The sequence below is a fragment of the Cataglyphis hispanica genome, chromosome 5 (assembly GCF_021464435.1).
Source record: "Cataglyphis hispanica isolate Lineage 1 chromosome 5, ULB_Chis1_1.0, whole genome shotgun sequence".
NCBI lineage: Eukaryota > Metazoa > Arthropoda > Insecta > Hymenoptera > Formicidae > Cataglyphis > Cataglyphis hispanica.
The window spans coordinates 3,967,753-3,987,558 of NC_065958.1; the positions used below are offsets into that span (position 1 = coordinate 3,967,753).

Here is a 19,806-nt window from a genome sequence, read left to right on the forward strand (position 1 = left end):
GACCCGCTTGGAATTTTCAAAATGGTCCGACAGCCGGGTTGTTTGCATCTCGTTTGCACCTGGCAAAAAAGAAAGTTTTGAAAATTCTCGGCGGGCGCCCGCTTCGTCCCAGATCCGAAGAAGTTTTTTCGATAACTCGTAAATTATGGGTGCCCAATGGTCGTTTCTCCACATCTGGTCGACGGAAACGATGTGTAAAGCCAACTTCCGTAAAATCGAAGATTCTGGACAAAAGTCGAACTATTATACGTTTTTACAAAAATTATTGGAATTGGCAAAAGGATATATGTAACGTACATAAAGAAACAAATAAGAGAGACATTTTCATATTAAATTATAAAATTTTTATGAAGAATTTATTAATTTTTTTCCTTCTTTTTGAAAGAAAGAAAGAGAGAGAGAGAGAGAGAAAAAAAATTTTTATAAATTACAATATACAAGAAAGAAATCTTTCTTTTACATGTAAGTTTCGATAAAATATCTATTCTTATATAAATTCGTTTTGAAACTTTTCTTACTAAACAATCAACTCTTCAATTTGTTAAAATCTATTTTCTTCCCCTTAATATATGTGTAATTCATGGTTACAAGAAAGAAAAGCATATAAGGTTTATAGCAATACAGGTTGGTATATGTCATCGCGATTCGTTGAAAAATAGCCAAGCGGTAGAAGCATATGGTGCTCCAAATCGAAGAACAGCTTTCTTTCACGTTTCTTTTTGATTTCCTCGTCAGCTGGCGCGGCGGAGTATAATAATATTTTTGGTTCGAAGGTCATTACTTCTTAAATCATGTGCTCGAATATTTCTGATATCTCAAGAAATATCGTCCGTTTTTTATCGATTTTAAACCATTCCATTTATAAAGTAAGTAAAACAGAAATTTAGAAATGAAATCTAAAGTACGTGTGTGCTGTTAAGAAGATATATGTTTTATAAAGTTATACGAAACGTTTCAAACTTTTTTTTTTAAATAAAAACTGTTCAACGAACATGAACTTAATGTTTTTTTAATTATTATAAATTCTAATTTTTTAAAATATTTTGTTGATTAAATTTAAACTAGAACTTTATTAAAATATAAATTTTATTTGAAATATTAAATAAAAAATACTAGTATTTAATCTTGAAATTTAATAATAGTTTGATTTTTGAGATTAAATAATTTTGTATTTAATGTTAACAGACTTTTTTATAGGAAATAACGAGAATAATTTTATAAGACAAGTGCATATAACTTCTGATTCACATGTATATATAAGAATAATACGATACTGTTTATCTCGCGGAAATCGATGTTTTACATTATATTTTTCATTTTGTGTATTTCATGCGGACCAAGGACATATTTATGTGCTTGCACTTTGTCATGTAATTTGCCGCCTATGAAAAAAATATGAGGCGATAGTGGTAAGTGCAGAATGATGTGTGTAATCACAGCAACGTTGAGAAATGGTCAAATAGCTGTAGCATCTGGCGAGTTGAACTGAGCCGGGAAGAAAGGCGGGGAAAGCTTCCTCTGGTTTTCTTGTTGATTTCCTCATCGTCCCGCGTGAACAAGAATAATGCTCTTGGCCTGATATCAGACCCAGTACCAGATGTCGGTTTACGAAGATCGATACACGACGTTGTTATTGCATCCGGAAACGGGTATCGTTTATTCGAAGAAGGAGTAGCGACAAGAATCATTTTGAGTTGCGAGATTCAAGATTACTTACGTAGCGGATCCAAAATAACAACATTCTTTACATAAAAAATAAATTAATCAGCACAATAAAATAATTCAATACCTTTTTTTATTTGAGCATTTTTATCGACGACAAAAATGATAATCTCGTATAATATTTCATATTGATATTGAGACCAACTGTTGAAGCTCTGAACTTGATTTGCGTATCGGCTGCATTAGGGATGATGAAGTAAAGCCTTTTAATTTTTTTTATTTTTTACTAATAATTCTTTTAGGCTTACAAAACAATAATTTATATTTACTAACAATAGAAGTTCATCAATCAACATTTCTGTTTTATTATTTATACAATGTAACATCAGGATACTAAAACTAATTCTGTTTTTATCATATAAATATTGTTTTATATTGAGAATATGTTTTTTGCTTTTGTTTCGATAAACTTCTGGTCATAAGTTGAAATATTTGTATTATATATTTTGACAATAAAATCTTCCTTTTACGGGATGAGTCTCTGAGAGTCGTCTGCCGGAATCTCCGGGATTTCGAAATATCCTGATATTCTGCCCGATGTCTTCGCGAAAGAGATTGGTTCAGAGACAGTACGCAGAAGCCAATGTGATTGTACGTGGATACAGAAGGGATTGCGGCAGGTCACGTCGCGCTTCACTTAAAACAAGTAAAGGCCGCGGCAAAACCGTAGGACGGAACCAGAGTGGGTAAACGGATAAACCTAAGCCGAAGGATCTCTGTCCTCCAACATGATGCGCCTGGCCTATACGTGTTCAACCATTTTTCGTTGCAGGACACACCTGCAACGAAAAATGGTTATCATGTTTTTACGGAATATTCTCCGTTAGATAGATAGTTGTATGTATGATATGAGTAAAAACTTTTAATGCAATTTATATTTTGTCTCATAAAAAAATAATCAATTGTTTTTATCATGAAAAAAATGCATTAATATGCATCATATTGCTTATTGATTTGGTATTTAATAATATTTAAATATTTGCTTTGTTGTACGAGAGAAAAAAATAATATTATAATGATCTTACTAGAAAATATCCAAAAATGTCTTAGATAATTTTTTGTCTTAAATTTTTATAATATTATTATATTTATATTATTTTTTATTTATATATATATATATATATATATATATAATAAAATTTATAAAATATATAAAATATTATATAAATTTATAAATATAAATATTAAAATTTATATTATTATCACACACAGATATGCTTTTTGAAATTATTATCCCCACTTGATGAATGAAGGAATGAATCATCTCTGGTCTCTATCAGTAGAATTATGTAATATACTCTTATCGCCTCTAGTTGCTACGAACAGTTCGGACTGAATTATCGTATCGTTGATATGACCGTTTGACCTACTGCGCACTTATTTAAGAGAGTGATTGTGCGAATTCATACGTTTTCTGCAGTGAATCTAATTCTGTTGACAGCTGCGAATAGAAGGTACATAGATAAGCTTATGTATTAACGCGGTTGATGTTAATCGAAATGCCATTTCCACAAATTTATGGTCAAATTTAACGTCACTGCGATTGTAGATGCTAATAATTGCGTTTTTTTACGTGCTTGAAATTATTTTTGGCTTGGTAGTTATTAGTGGCATGTCAACCGCGAGCTACGTTGTACTTGCAGACAGGCAATTATGGATCGTTGGATTGGTAAAACCGCAGTCGTTACCGGCGCTGCATCCGGCATCGGCGAAGCAATTACATGCGCTCTTCTGCGGTACGGAGTAAACGTGGCTGCTATAGATATCGTGGAGGAAAAATTGCACGAACTTAGAGTGAAAAAGGAACAGCAAAAACTTCCGGGCATATTAGAAATTATACAGTGCAATGTAACTTTTGAAGCGGATCTCAATGGGGCATTCGAACAAATCGAGACAAAGATGAAAGGCGTGGATATTATGATCAACAATGCTGCTTACTGTGAATATTCGCGTGTAATTGGTATGAAATTACAGTACTTACATAGATTATTACAGAAAGAGAGAGAGAGAGAATAAAAAATAGTAGAAGGCTTTAATCTGTTGTATTCAAACATTTTAAAAAATTTTATAAATTTTACTTGCAGATAGTGTATGGAAATCATTTCAATTAATATTAAATACTAATGTCATGGCATATGCTGCATGTATGAATAAGGCGGTAAATTCCATGCATAACCGGAATGTCGAAGGGCATATTTTTAATATCAATAGGTATTATTACTTAATTTATTATTGTTAATTACGATATATAAAAATTTTGAAATAAATTTTATACACATAAATAAATTATTTCATAAGCATTAATGTTTTGTTTTTCACAGTAAAGACAAAAATGTGAAGAATTTTTTTGACACAACGACTTTTATTTGTTAACATTTATATGCAATTTGTTAATATAAATAATTTTTTTGTTAAATAATTTACAGTGTTATGGGTCATTATATTCCAGCAAAATCTTGTGAAGATGCTGCATTGGATTTTAATCTGTATGTCGCTTCTAAACACGCTACTGTTGCCTTAACTCATACGGTACGACGTGAAATAGCGGATTTTAAACCTTCTATTCGAATTACAGTAAGTTGCGATCAATTAAATTCATCTCTCTTTCTCTCTCTCTCTCTCTCTCTACTTCCGTACCTCTTGACAGAGAATGGCGACTCCTCTGCATATGTCTGTAGTGTCCATCTTTTTTATTAATTTTTCCGCAGATATACTCCTATTTACCTATTCTTTTCAGAGCATTAGTCCTGGTCTCGTAAAAACGAATATAGCTTCACAATCGGAAAAAATGCGTAATATTTTCGAAAAAATACCATTTATTCTACCGGAGGACATAGCGGACGCGATCATTTATGCTCTTGGAACACGAAAGGAAGTTCAGGTTTAATTTTTGTTAACGCATTTTTTTCTTTAATAAAAAGACTGTTTCACACGTTATTTAATTCCAGATTACAGAGCTTACTATTCAACATACTGGGGAAATTCCATGAAAAATATTTTTGGCAACATACTCATTTTAGTATATCACTTTACAAGAAATTTATTATATATATATATATATATATATATATATATATATATATATATACACATATATATTTATTTTAGATTGCAATTAAATTTATTGCAAAAAAAAGGAATGCAATAAAAAATATTGTGAAAATAATAATTTCTATATTTATTTTTATCATCGTGTTTATCAGTGCGCTTCAAAACACTATCGCTTTAAAAAAATACATTTAAAAAATTCAAATTTATGAGATATTGTTTTACTTATCGTGACACAACGTTATCGTCAATATGTTCACAATGTAATCGTTTCATTCAAATTCCGACAAAATAGTTGTTACATGCGGCCGGCGATTACATCCTACTTGGCGCATGACAAATACAACGGTATCTCATATAACATTTACACGAACGATAGAAACGCGCATTTCCTACACACTACTGCGTACCCGTATGTGTGTTTCTAAACATGAACTTCCGGCGACGATAGCAGTTCACATTGCATTCGAGCTCGACTGTCAACTAAGAAGACATTTGAGGCGATAGTTAAGGTATCAAACAAATTCTGTCGTGTTTCGAGTAAAGGACTATTCGAGTGAGAGAAAATCAGCCGCGAGAGGAAAATCGATTTTGCCAGCATATGTCGAATGTCGGGTCCTGTCAAAATTTAAATGCGTGCTTCAAATTATAGCTTTGTGATTAGATTTCCTGTAACGTTTTAAAGAAATATTTTAGATTTAGATTTATTATACACAAGATATTTTACATTTATTGTATATTTGGAAAATTACATAAAATTAATACAATTAAGATTCTGCCTCTTTTAGTGCTACAATAAAATACTACATTGACAAAATTTTTTATACATTTGAATGATTGCGTAATATAATTTAAAATATCTTTTAGGAAACTATTTTAACATTTGTTCGCAATGTTTTATTTAAATGTGATCGCAATAAATTATCTTGATATTACATTAAATAATAATAAGATTATTTTATTAAATTAATTCTTATTACATTATTCTTTTCAATGTGTGTAAAAAAATAAACTACACGGATTCAGTTAAGATAATTGCACATGTTTTTATCTTATTTGTTACGTTACTATTAATAACATAAAGCCATGCAAATAATCCATCTCGTTTTTATTCTTCGCTTCTAAGAGCTCTTAGCTGTTACATTAAGGAGAGGCGGGATTAAGAAGAGCAAGATTTAAAGCGCAGAAGAGCAGCGGGGTGATGATCGATAAAGACGTACTCTCTCGGCGCTTCATGGGGCTGTCTGTATGGACAGGCCGGTATTTTGGAATTTATATTAAAATATGTAAATCTATTGGCGCGCGGGCATATTTGAAAACAGATAAATTATGCCGGCCGTGTATTGCGTTCCCGCGGTAAAATATCGACAGCGCGCGGCAAGGGGTTGAGGCTGACGGCGGAAGCGGAGTTCCTCGCATAACGGCACGTTCTGTCGACCGGCAGAAATGCGATTTATGACGATCATTGTGTAACGATCATAAATTATTTCTTTATTTACGTGAGAGAGAAAAAGCGAAAGAGAGAGAAAGAGAGAAGGAGAAAAGAGAGGGAGAGCTTACGTGGCCAACAGCAGCATTTGCATTTATTGTTTTTTCGTGTCTCCCACGTCTTTCTCAAATAATAACACCTGATGCTTCCAAATTCTGCTACTCCTCGCTTATATCTATAATTTACATTCTATAACAATGAGTTTATTCCGTAAATTGATTGTCAGATACTTGTGCAACATAAAAATGTAAAATTAAATATTTAAAATTATTTTAGAAATTTAAAATGTCGTTTTATAATATAATTAGCAATTCGATATATTAGTAAGCTGGAATTAATAGTGATTTGGTTCGAAAACATTTCTTATTCATAGCATAGGCTATTATATTGCTTCGAAAACTTAAACTAATTTCGCGAATTCCTGAATTTACACGAGCCACTGAATGGTAAGGAACAAACATCCCGATTTAACTTCCTTAAATGCGTTCGTAACTGTTTCTGACAGGGAACAACTCACCTTCTCTTCTTTGACTCTGTATGCTAACAGTTGTTTGACCGTGTTTCTACAGGTCTCGCGTATTTGAATACGTCTCAAAGTCTATTTTGGATACATCTTCTAGTAAGTCTAAGCAATCGATGAATATGTACGCATGGCTTTTGGAGAACATGGTTTGCATCATATTTTCAGCCGCTTTATTTGCCGACTTGAAATCTAAAAAATGAATCTTTACAAGCAACTACAAATTCATATTGTTTTTAATGGAAACATTATCATAGATGAAATCTATATTTCAGAAATCAAAACAAAGGTAATGAATTATTGAAAAAATGACAATAAATTTTTTATGGAAAACACGATAATTTTTACTGGTAAATCGTAAATCTAAATATAATTTATATATAATTTATATGTAATAACACTTTATTCTCATGTTTATTTAAAAAAAAAAGAGAAAAAAATACACAAAAATTTTTAATAATTTTATAACAGATAATTGAAAAAGTAATAACATTAGTCTCTTTACATATTCAATCAAGAAACTTTTTTTTTCAAATTTTGTTTAGAGCGCAAAATTAAAGTCTCTCAATTAAGAGTTGGAAAAAAAATGATTTTGATGTATCAGAAGTTTTGACTTGTGTCATTAAAGCGAGGGTATGCGAAGCGGGGAGTAAAACGTGGCGCGCAGCTGGATACGGTGACAACGTGGAGTCAGTCAGATTGCTAAGGGTTCGCTAGACAGGTTTGGGGGTTCCAGCAGAAGGTTCGTTAGCGGAACACTGGCAGTGCAAACACGGCTTAAACCGACTGCGTACGTGCGTCAATGCGGTGTCAAATTTGAAGTGATTCGCGGTGACGGCGTGCACGTGACGCGTTGGAACTAAACGCGCACCTTCCCCGACGACGACGACGACGACGACGACGATCGTTCGATATTGGCCCGTGCTGTGAGCCGTACATTGGGCTTGAATATCGAACAAGCCCGTCTGTTGACTTATTAAAAGCCGGCTGAAATTGGAGCGAAGGCGGAAAATTCGATTCCCCGGATTTCGGCCGATTTCCGTGTTCATCGTGGTGGTGGTGCGGTAGTGACCTCAATTATTCCGCCGCGAATGAAAGCTATTTTCCAGGGGTAACTATATTGCGCGGTTCCGAGTGCATTCGAGCATATTTCTGATAAAGGTAGACGACAGTAAAATTTTTGCGTCCATGTAACTAGTTCAAGGTTTTAAGATTGTAAATCTTATGCAATTTTGATATTTTTTAAATTATAATATAATATTTAAAAAACTTCTTGCGAGGGGTTTTTTGTTTACAATGAGATCTTCTAGTATTAACAACATATCTGAATTGCATAAAAAGGGGAAATTAAATTAAGAATGCCGCGTTTGTTTTTTTTTAAATTATTATTTTTTATTTTTTTTGCCAAAAGTACTTTCTTTTACATGATTATGACGCGTGCGTACAATAACTAAAACGCCGCAACTACAATTAGCGCATATTCTGTTCTGCGACCGGTTTAGATAATGCAGTCTAAACCGTGTGCTTTACGTGTTATCTCGTCGATTGCTTCCCTAACCCATGAAATTTTCGAACGACCTCTCATGGTTCACCATCTCCTTCCTCCGTCTACCTCTCTTCGTATAATCTGCAATTGCGAAACTGCGAAGCGGAGAAGTTGCGAAATGCTTGCCTCTCTTGCCCGGCGAGTATGAATTTAATCGTTTCCCGCACGATGCCGAACATTCGACACGATTTGCACGCGTAATGTCGAGGCAAGGATCATTTGTATAATGCGGATAATAAGTCGGTAAGAAGGACAGATGGGGATTATGACTTGCACCGTGGAATTTTGATTTTTCGTCTTGTATTAGAAAAGAGGGCGTATACTTTGAGAATGAATATTATGGACGGCGTTCTCGTCAAGCGCACGGGAAAGGAGGAGAATCTTTCGCCTCCGTTATATAAATCCGCTCGTTTCATTCTTCCGCATCCCGGAGACATTCATGAGGTAAAAAGATGCGCATAATGTTATCAACGCATTCCCGACGTGGCCGCGCGTAGTTTAATCCACTGCGACGCTGATCCTCGCAGTACACGATGAATTCCGTCCGACGTCGTCTGCAGTGGTTGTTAGTAATATTGGATGAGGCTAAAAGGAGAAATCTGAGAGAAGTGTCATTTGAATAATGTAGATAAGTTTACTTCGCTTGGAAAATAAAAAAACAAGAAAGATCGCGATTTCCTTTCCAGTCGGAGGAAATACACGCGAGTACCATGATTTCATCTATTGAAAAAGTACTGCATCGTATAATTCATCAATGTAGTGAAATATTAAATCGAGAGAATTTAACAAAGATAAGTTCTTGTTGAAATATAACATGGCTTTTAAAGAAATTTTTGATTAATAATTTATTAATAATTTAATACATATATTGTATACATGTCTATGTTTTATATTGCCATATGAAATATTTGTTAAATTTGATAAAAAGATTAAAGAAAATGTTTTTCTCTAATATTTCATTATATTTCCGAATACTTCTAAAAAATTATTAGCTTGAAACTATCAAATTACTATCTATTTCTGTTATTGAGTCCTAGAGTGGAAAAATGAAAAGATTGAAGTTAACATGCTTTTATAATATAATGCGCTTAAAATTTAATAAAATTATATTTTATATACTCGGAATAAATATTGTGTACGAACGATAGATCATCCAGCACACATACGTGCCAGATATTATCGTTTTTTGTTGATACATAACTTTTGCGCTTGATCGGAAAATTCATATCGAATTTATTGATGAAGTTTCTTTGGCGTATTTTCGCCAACATCTTCACTTGTGCAGGACATTTTACAATACTGTTACGAATGAGCTACTTTTTTCAAAAATACGGAAAGAGAACTCGAACCTTATTAAGGATGATTCAATAATCTGAAAATTCGTGTTCTTTTTCCTTTAAAGTAACGTTGATAAAAACTGTTAACAAAACATATAACAATATAGCAAAAGAAAAGGAGGTAATAACTTTAAACCATTCTCTACGAAACATATGTATATATAAATAATAGCTAATTTCACACTCGCATAATTTACATATATCACTTTATATGTATAAGAAACAATGAACAAGAATGCTAAACATTCACGTCCATAATTGAATAAAGACAAAACATAATTTTACGTATATACCTATTCGTTCGAATAGCGGTAATGTTCTATCAACGTATATAAACGAAGAGGTTTATCACGGCAAGAGGCTATCGTTATCGCCGCAAACGACTTGCCGCCAGAGTATTTCCGCTTATTTCATATTCAGTCGTTCATGTAGGTGGAAGATGACAACGAGATGATACCATTAACGACACCGTGCGAACGACTTCTCCATAGGGTGCGCTTAACCACGGCGCACTCTCTGCTGCCGTAGGAACTGCTGTTACGATGACGAGCGTCCATGCGATCTAACGACGCCGGTCGTGATTTAAACGATTTAAACGATATATCAAGTCGTCGGTTGCGAGGCGCGTGTGTCGAGGCATTATCGTCGTCATTACAGCCATTATCGCGCGATATGATAGCATTCGCCCCGCTCCTTCCCACGTTTTCACGTGTTCAGTTGCCATCAGGCCTCGATCTGTTCGCGAAAATCAAGTTACACAGAGCGCTTTATTAGCGAATTGCGACTTAAATGACGTCTAGACAAGTCTGTTGTCCTTTTTCTATCCTGCATGATTAATCTCAGAGAAACTCTTCTCTGATTGATTAATTTGTATATGTGCTTCGTCATTCTATCACCATCAAAATGACTTACCTTAATTTAATAATTATGTTAGAAATATTTCTTTCGTAGAATCGACGAGTGAATCTGTTTTAATGATTTGAAAAGCGTTGAAATTTGATATAAGTGTTAATATGAACATTTTGTTCAAAAGCATATGGAGAAATTGTTAATCACATCTGGGAGCTATTATTTTATACACAAATTATCCATCTTTACTGCGTATCTCAACATCATTATTTGTTGGAGTCTTCTTTTCTTTTCATCAAAGTCAGTCATGTTCCTTTATGAACAATATGTTGACGTGAGTCACTACTGCTCGGAGAAAAGATTCTAGGATCTTTAAAGGGAATAGGGTTGATGTATTGAAAAGGGCCGATGCTCTTTCTCGCGGAGCAAAGGAAACGAATGCTCGATCTCTGTCGACTTAACGAGACAACGAACTCCGAAATTGTCTTTCGCGAACGATGTGAACGCGGTCGCCAATTCTACCTTTGGCTCAATTCTTTTCGCCATTTGCAAGATCTTCTTTTTCAGACGAAACAGCGCAGATGATTGATATCTATCGTTCCATTTTAATTTTTTATAAATTTTAATTTATTTCTCCATTTAATATATTTATATTGTTTCTAATATTTAAAGTTGGAAGAATTCTTTTCCATCGCATATTGCTGTATTTTTTATGATTTAATTGTATTTAATTTATATAATTTTTTTGATAAATTTATATTTCTAAATTAAATTTTTTTTCTTAGATTTATGTATATACTTATTAATTTATAAATAATTTTTCTAAATTTTTTTGAATATTTATAATTATATACTATATGTCAAAAATGATTGCTATAGAAAATATTGGCATTAAATATCTCTGATATTTTTACAATTTGCAACAAGACGAGTGTATCTGTTAATATCAATCTACATTTAATCTAGATTTGTATCCGATTATTGTTATCATCGATTCATAACTGACCACTTAGACACGGAGCACACGATTGAAAGTTTGACATACGCATGAGGACGAGGACGAAGACGAGGCTCGTTGAAGCTCGCTCAAGCTTTCGCGGCTTGCCTGCTGACTCTGCCGTGCGTCTTATCCGCACGGCAATCCAAACTTTGCTAAGTCAATAGCGACGACCCTCCACGGATGAGAGGCTTCTGCGTCATGCTCTTCGATTAGTTTCGTTCCAGAGTCCCGATACTACCGGCGCGGAAACTTACGAGTCGGCACGACCGAGTGGTTTGTCTTTCTTCGACTTCGACTGAAGGCTTTTCTTCCTTTACTTGGGGTTTTTTTTTTATATTTCCCACACTGTCGTCGCGTCAATTCGTGAAAGAAATAAAATAGTTTTACGTCCTTTTGTGGTTAAAAACGTTGTGGAAAGTATTTCGTTGCAACGTATCGGTATTGTTATTGAATTTTTCTGGCATATCGGGAAATTTGTCTTTGCAGTTTGTAAAAAATTTGTATTGTATAATATATATTATATAATATTTATATATCTTCATATAAGCGTTATATGTGAGAAATATATAACACATCACAGTTTTTAAAATCAAAAAATGCTATGGCGCATTAATTGTTCGTTAGATAATTCAGTATTGTTCTTCAAATATTTTAGCCAAAGGAAAGTTCATTCTTTTCTTCGGCCACCTTCTACATCCGATGATTAAAGACGTGACGTGACTGAAGCAACGAAATGCACGAAAGAACACAAGGGAATACGTGGCCTGTATAGAAGAAGACGTAAGTTTCTTAAGCGCGTAATGCCGAATGTCTTTCGGGATTTCTTGCGCGTGGAAGATAAAGGAGGAAAGTCGATGTAACAAAGTTAGTCGTGTAAAGGGGTTTGTAGACCGAACTCCTTCACACCGCTGATTGCAGTCCGCGTCACAAAGACCCGCGACGAGAGATAAATGCTGTTGGCTGTCTCTTTACAGGTCTCTACTCATTAACGGCGACGATAAGTTTAACGACTCTGCCTTGGTGTTTCTTCAGCCGAGTCTTCAAGCGCTGCACACGCAATTTCAAATGCCGGCCGGCGCTTTTACAGCAAAATCGTAGTAAAGGAGCTCTGTGGTAAGAGTTCTGCGAGATATTTTATAATTGCTTGTATTGGATATTCACGCTAATTTACTTTTTGATAAAATTTATTTATTGTATATTTTTTAATTAATCTCTAATATTGTATATATATAAGATCACGAAAATATTTGAAGAGACAATAGCATTTTACAATTAAATTTGAATTGATATATATATATATATATATATAAAGAAGTACATCATTATATTATAATAATTATATGTTTATATAATTATTGTCATATAATTATTGTAGAAAATAATATAATAATCTGCTACATTTTATTCATTATTAGACGATCAGCTTTTTATTAAACATTACGCATAAATAAGCACAATGCAATGCAAATTGGATTCTTTATAGCTCGAATACTATGTCATTTTAGTGGCTTTGTCTCTAAAGCCCCATCATTTATTTTGTCATGTTGAGGGCTGCATTCGTTTGTTAATGATACTTGCCAATAATAGTTTAGATCTGTTTGTATCAAAAGAAAATTAGGCTTTAATCCATTAATGGATACGTTAAATTGTTTTTGCTGGGACTCTGTTATCTACTCGTACCATCCGGGTTTAATTGCATATAATTAAGCCGCGTTTTATCCCCTTTTGCGAATCGAACGTATTTATGCGCTTATAACGACGTTCGATCTCATTATAATGTCAAAAGTGGCATGTATTTTACATTTACTAAATGGCAGTCAATCTCTCTCTCTCTCTCTCTCTCTCTCTCTCTCTCTCTCTCTCTTTCTCTTTTTCTCTCTCAGCTTACAGTTAACACGGCAACTGAAAAGCCCTCGATGATTTAACCAATAATTTGTTCACGCGTTTCAAAAGCTATAATATCTGTTATTTTATTGTGTAGAAAAGTTGCGCGTCCCATCGTTCTCATGCACGATCAATAGGCTTCTGCTGTATGCGTGTGTGTGTGTGTGTGTATGTGTGTGTATTCCGTTTCCGTAAATTGGTAAATCCATAAAATTGCTCTTTCCAATATATATTTTTTATAGATTCAATTTTAATTACAATTAAAGTTAATAACTGCTCGCGATAAAATGTTTAATACTTTCAAACATTATAATATGAACGTTATAAAAATCATTTGCATTAATAATTTAAATATTGAATATATATATATATATATATATATATATATATATATATATATATATATATAAAGATATATCAAAATAAATAGATAACAAAAAAAATTATATTGTTTTGCGTTATTTATCTTTGACGTTGGTTCACGAAAATCAATTAAATAAATAAAACTTTTGAGTATATTTTGAAAATTATTAATATATTATAAAATATCTCTTCAACGCATCAAACTAAAATTATATGCGATTCTTGAGAGAAATATAAATTAGATATACATATAGAAAAATTTGTATTTTTTAATCAAAAATTTTATTGTATCTTATGCAAATTGAGCGATTGGCGAATTACATGGAAGAGAAAAGCAAAGCGATAAATGTACCATCTCTTTTCTTATACTCTTTTGCCGTATTTGTATATAGCAATAAGAAAACTTTTGTGGACGAGGCGATGCGTCGGGGGAACAAAAGCTATGCATAGATTTACATCGCGGACGCCCCGTTCGATTCACCCCGTGGCAAGAAGCTTTATGGTCGTCCCGGTACTCCCGGAGGCTCAACCGCACCGATTTGTCGGGAAACCGTCGAATCTTTAGGGACAGGCGAATTATTATTCGGCAACATCGATCGTTTTGACGGTCGCGCTGTGAAGATTGGAAAAAACTCTTTGAATGCAAAAAGAAAATATAATACATGTAAAGATGAAATTATTTATCATAAGTTAAACATCGCATAAAAATGCATATAAAAAAAGAATATAAACGAAGATATTTAACACAGAAAAATGTATTAGAAAAATGTATATTTTAATAAAATATATACATTTCATATAAGAAATATTTCAAGAGTTTTTATGTAATTGATTGCAAGTTTAATAATGTTTGAGTATATAAAATATATAAAATACAATACATATAAATAAAATATATATAAAATACAATATAATATATATAAAATATAATGCAAATAAGATATCAGTTAATAAAATAATATAGTATAAATTTTTGTATTTGCATTTTTATTATATATATTGCCTAGAATTATTATTATTTGATATTTAATTGATTCTCTTGTATTGCAATATAAATTATAATTAATTGTGTTTTCAATGTATTTTAAAAAGTTTCGGCTATGCATTTAAAACGGCAAATTTTTCTTTGTGTATTCAAAGACAATTGCAGATAACTATTGAAATGCAGTTTTGTTGCGGACTCTATGCAGTATTATGACGCATCAGTGCGCCCTTGTGTATCGTGTATTTCGCGGTCAACGGCGACACTGCAAAAGTTTTACGTGACACAGTTTCGTAGGGATTTGTTAGCAATCTGTGGCATTCAGTCACGCAGGCCTACTGTTTTCTGTTGTTTTGGATCACCGTGTTCGTTTTTTTCCCGATTTCACACCGTGTGTGACAGGTGTATTTTTTGATTCTTTACACAAAAACCGCACCGCCTCGTCTCGTTCTATGCAGCATGACTTTGTTGAAATAAAACGTCATTCAATTGTGTCAAACTGAATTTTCGAATGCGAGAATGCCGCTAAATTTTTAGTGCACTTTGATATCTTTCAATGTAAAATGTTTTTTTTAAATTCGATAACACTTTCATTTGCGCCAATTAATTGTAATTATTGTTACTCGAGATCTCAACGTGTAATTGAAAAATTAGTGCGCGTTTGACCGTTATCACATTGTGTGTCTTTTCATTGCAGAGTATCTTTGATTACATTCGATGTACGTTGATCAGAAAGAAAGACATATAACGCATTTATGAAAAGAGAGAAAAAAACGCTTATTCGGCAGTGGGTCATTAAACAATAACAATGTTTGTCGATGGTGCATTGAATCGCAATTCATTGTTTGGAGAGACAGCTTATTTTTATCGCAGCGCAAAAGGCGTTTCCAAAACAAACTGCGTGAAGGAGGATACTCGCACATTGATGGTAAAGGAACGAGTGCGAGAAATAATTTATTCCAAGCAAAAGCGAGAAAGAGTTCATTTTTGGCTTGTTCGGTGTGGGCGGTGGCGCATAGTGTACGATCTTAAATGAAAATGATTTCCCTAGAGAGGAAAAGCTGGGTAGGACCGCGTGACGAAGGGACAAGACCAGGGAAGGGAGAACGTCTTAGGTTTATCCTCAGATCTTGAAAGAACCGCATTCGCTTTACCGTTCATTTCTCTTCAAAAATACGAGAGGAATATAAACTCTTACGAATTAATGCTATTCTACTTGCGGTTATCCGCGAAACGAATTCACGCCCTTCTTAATGGAACATTTTGATGCACGTTGGTTTCTCATTTTAAAGCGATTGCTTTTGTAGCTTTTTCATGAATTTATGAGAAAAATACGTAAGCAATATTTTTATTTCATTATATAATAAAATAATATTATAAACATATAAATTATTTTATATAGTGTTTGTTTTTTATTATTATGATCTCATATCGATCTAAATAGAATACATAGAAGTTAGAATACATAGAAGTTATATATATATATATATATATATATATATATATATATATATACATTAGAAGTTATTTTTTACAATATAATGTGTTGCTATATCGATTTTAAAAAGAACATTAATAATAATAAATAGTAAATAATAAATAATAATAATAATAAATCTTTAAAATAAAACGTAATTATAATGCATTTTAGTTCACCATCCGACAAATGGAATGGACGTAGACTATCAATAGAAAACTCTTCTCTCTTGATCTTTCCTCACCGCTTAGCTCGAAATAGAAAACGTTTTCTGACGATGTACCGAAAATTCAGACTGATTCGTCTCTGCCACCGAAGAAAGGACGAGCGAAAAACGGTGGATAGAAAAGAGAGAGAAATTGTGAGGGAACAGGGATGCCGGAAAGTTTGCGGGAATAAGAGCGGGTGTGAGTGAACGGCGAAGGTGTCGGAGTAGGAAAGGAGCTAAGGGGAAGGATGGAGGAGCTGCCTCTCTCGGGGCCTATTTGTAAATCAGTTCCCGGTTGCTGGATCCTGATAAACGTCCTCGTTACGCGAAAACGTGCCGGCGACGCGATTATTTAACATCGCGACGCCAGCAAGCAAGCGACCAACCTTCCTCTCCCTCTTCTTCCCTCCGAAACATTTGTCTCCTGGTGCCCCTTCGCGCCTCGTCCACACCCGTAACATCGGAGGATGCACTGTGAATGCCGCGTTGTCCCCGTCACTATATACGCCGCTTCTATCTAAATTGCAAATATTTCTCCGCGAAATCACGATCGAGAGCGAAGATAGGCGAAGACGCGACCACGATGGCGCAAAGTGTTTCGCTTGAGAAAGATGTGAAGTTTGACGGAGCGCGGTTGAATGAATACCAAATTAAGGTATCGTTAAATCATTCAGCGAAATTGCTGGCTGTATGTCGAGAAAGAGAGAGAGAGAGAGAGAGAGAGAGAGAGAGATGATAATAATAATAAAAATAATGATAGGTTTGACAACGCAATAGATAATAAGAACGTGTTTTAACTAAAATGAAATCGACAGAGACGTCATATTATGAGCAGATTTAAATAATGTCGCGTTATAAAAATCAATCTATACGTCGAGAGATTTAAATATAAATTAATACAAATTACATTATTATAAAAATATATTGCAAAGATATATTATCATTAATAGAATTACTATTTTATTAAATGATATAATTTGTGATAATAAAACAAATTTTATTTTTCACATGTTATTTCGGTTTATATAAATGCATTCTCATTGTTTAAGATTCTATTGTTATATCAGTTCTAAAGTGCACATATTGCGAAAGAGTATTGGTCGAAGGAGATATCGTTTCGCGTTGATGCGATTGTAAAATTTAAGGTCCTTACACTATCGAAAGTCACTCGCGTGCAAACGTTCTCGCGCTGATTTCAAACAGTTATATGATTTTGTGACTTCTCGCGTACTTGAACATAAATCGCAACACAGTCATACACAGACTCTCGAATCCTGTACTTATTCGCCGAAAATGCTCTTTGGAGTTTGAAACGTTTGTACGACTTTTATGCCTTTCCAAGCTGCCTGCACGTCGCGTTTACAGATGCTTCGCCGAAGGAAGCATTTCGTTACGCGTGTATGTTAGTTCGCAACGATCACGAGATGGACTTTTCTCCGTTCGAACTATCACCGAAGGCCATAAAAAAGTCACGAATCATCCAATTGTCTTATGTTTATCGCGTTTTATGTTTGAGTATTTCCTCCGAATTTTGGCAGTATCCCGTCAGCACGACGCGACACTAAAAGTGCATCGTTTTAGAAGGAAGATCGATCGAGGGAAACACCAACATTGTCACCATCGCGGGCCTCATAATGGAATGTTGTTGCCGTGACGTTGACGACGACGTTGAAGGATCGAGGGAGAAATTTTCCTCCTTCGGTCCGAGCAACGTCGCTGTCGATCAAGCAATTAGCCTTCCCGCTCTTACATCCCTTCTATAAACTCGTTTTGAATAGATCATAATTTTCGTCAAACTATATGCGTAAGTAAAGTGAATCTATTTTGATGCTTCTCTTCTGTGGTTACCATAAAATACTTCACATAGTTTTTAAAATATTATTACATATTTACAAAGTATTTAAAAATATTATTTTATTGTAAACTATTGATACTCTTTTTATATCAAAAGGCTATCATTCTATATTGATTTAATTTTAATGTTTCACTAAAGAAAGAATAAATAAATGGTATAAATTTGTCATTGACTGTTCCTCATAAATTTGTTTATGACGCGCTCGATAAATAATTTTGCGCGATTACTTTTCCGTGTTTGTCAGTTTAAAATTTATCTGATAGAGAATTGACAAGGTAATGACGTTGGAAGATCTTGAGAAGAAGTGATGCAATTTTGTTCGGAAATATTATCATATTGAAGAAAGACACTTGTTCGATTTTTATCAAGAACTAATATCTTTAAAACACTTTGAAAAATTTTTTGATAACTTTATTTGTAATTGTCAAATGATAAATGAGAGAAGTTTTGCTTTTTCTTGAATATTCAATACGACCGGTGTATTCAACTATGATTAATGTTTGTCTTTATGTTAAGTCGTTCACAGAAAAATTTAAGTATTTTGTTCGTTAAAGATACAAAAATAGTAATTGTATTTTTATTATTTGTGATTAATATATTTTACTTTTTTTCTACATACTAAATCACGAAATTTTTATATGTGGATTTCGCACTTTACAAAACAGTTTTTTTTATATAAAAAGAAAAAAGTTTGTACCGATTGTCAACGATATCCAAAGCTGTTACTAGAATTGATATCTCGCTAAAATCACAATCCGAGTGTTCGAGGGATTATTATATTGATATTATTGAAAAATACTGATTGTATTAGTTAAAAGCAAAGAGAAACAATGTAAAGCGTTATTTGACAATGATGATTGTTGATTGTTGAAGTTTTCGGAAAAAGTGATAGAATTTGGCACATGTGCGTAGGTGTCAAGTGTTTGGAGCAATTCGCATGTCGGATAAAAAAAAATTCTATCGTTTTGCAGCATTGAAATTTTATTCAATAACGGAGAAACAATACTTTGTGTTTAAGCAAGTTTTAACAACATGCGTTCCACTGCTTCAACAAATTTACATTCGGTATTTATACTGTAGAAAATATTTAAAATTATTTGCGGAAATTTATTACCTCAATGAAAAATTCAATAATACTAAAGATATTTATCGGATTTTATTATCAATTTCTGCCGCAATGCATTGTTGCAACAATTAAACGTCACACTCAAAGATTTCTTTTATAATCCTTCTACAATCAATTAACAATACATATAATATAGTAGTTTTATATTTAAATAACTTTAATCTTTTTTATTTAACAACGTAGTAATTTTATTCTGAAATTGGAAGAATAATAGAACGTTAATTGATTAAACACGTCTAGACGACTTCAAGAAAGATTAATAAAGTCTTCTATTCAAGAAAACGTCCGTGTTCTCGAGAATCGATATTCGGAGCAAGTCGGTCGTGCGAGATAAAATGGTTACTTTAGTAACTATAAAAGGGTGAAAAGGCGCGGAAGGGTGGCAAAGGAGATTCGGGGC

The 19,806-nt window shown here is 33.4% G+C and overlaps 1 protein-coding gene across 3 annotated transcripts; it reads left to right on the forward strand.

Moving 5' to 3' along the window:
- The first annotated feature begins 3,031 nt into the window (after nucleotides 1-3,031).
- LOC126849700 (farnesol dehydrogenase-like) lies at nucleotides 3,032-4,891 on the forward strand. Of its 3 annotated transcripts, none has more exons than XM_050591821.1 (6): nucleotides 3,032-3,176; nucleotides 3,366-3,682; nucleotides 3,807-3,933; nucleotides 4,149-4,296; nucleotides 4,460-4,603; nucleotides 4,671-4,891. In XM_050591821.1, exons 2-6 carry the CDS (start codon nucleotides 3,376-3,378, stop codon nucleotides 4,710-4,712), a joined length of 768 nt encoding a protein of 255 aa, XP_050447778.1. In that variant the 5' UTR covers nucleotides 3,032-3,176; nucleotides 3,366-3,375; the 3' UTR covers nucleotides 4,713-4,891. The 3 variants fall into 3 exon arrangements, with proteins under 3 accessions (XP_050447778.1, XP_050447776.1, XP_050447779.1); XM_050591819.1 differs by having other exon boundaries at nucleotides 3,038-3,176; nucleotides 3,324-3,682; XM_050591822.1 differs by having other exon boundaries at nucleotides 3,038-3,176; nucleotides 3,324-3,682; nucleotides 4,460-4,597.
- Nucleotides 4,892-19,806: the final 14,915 nt, after the last annotated feature.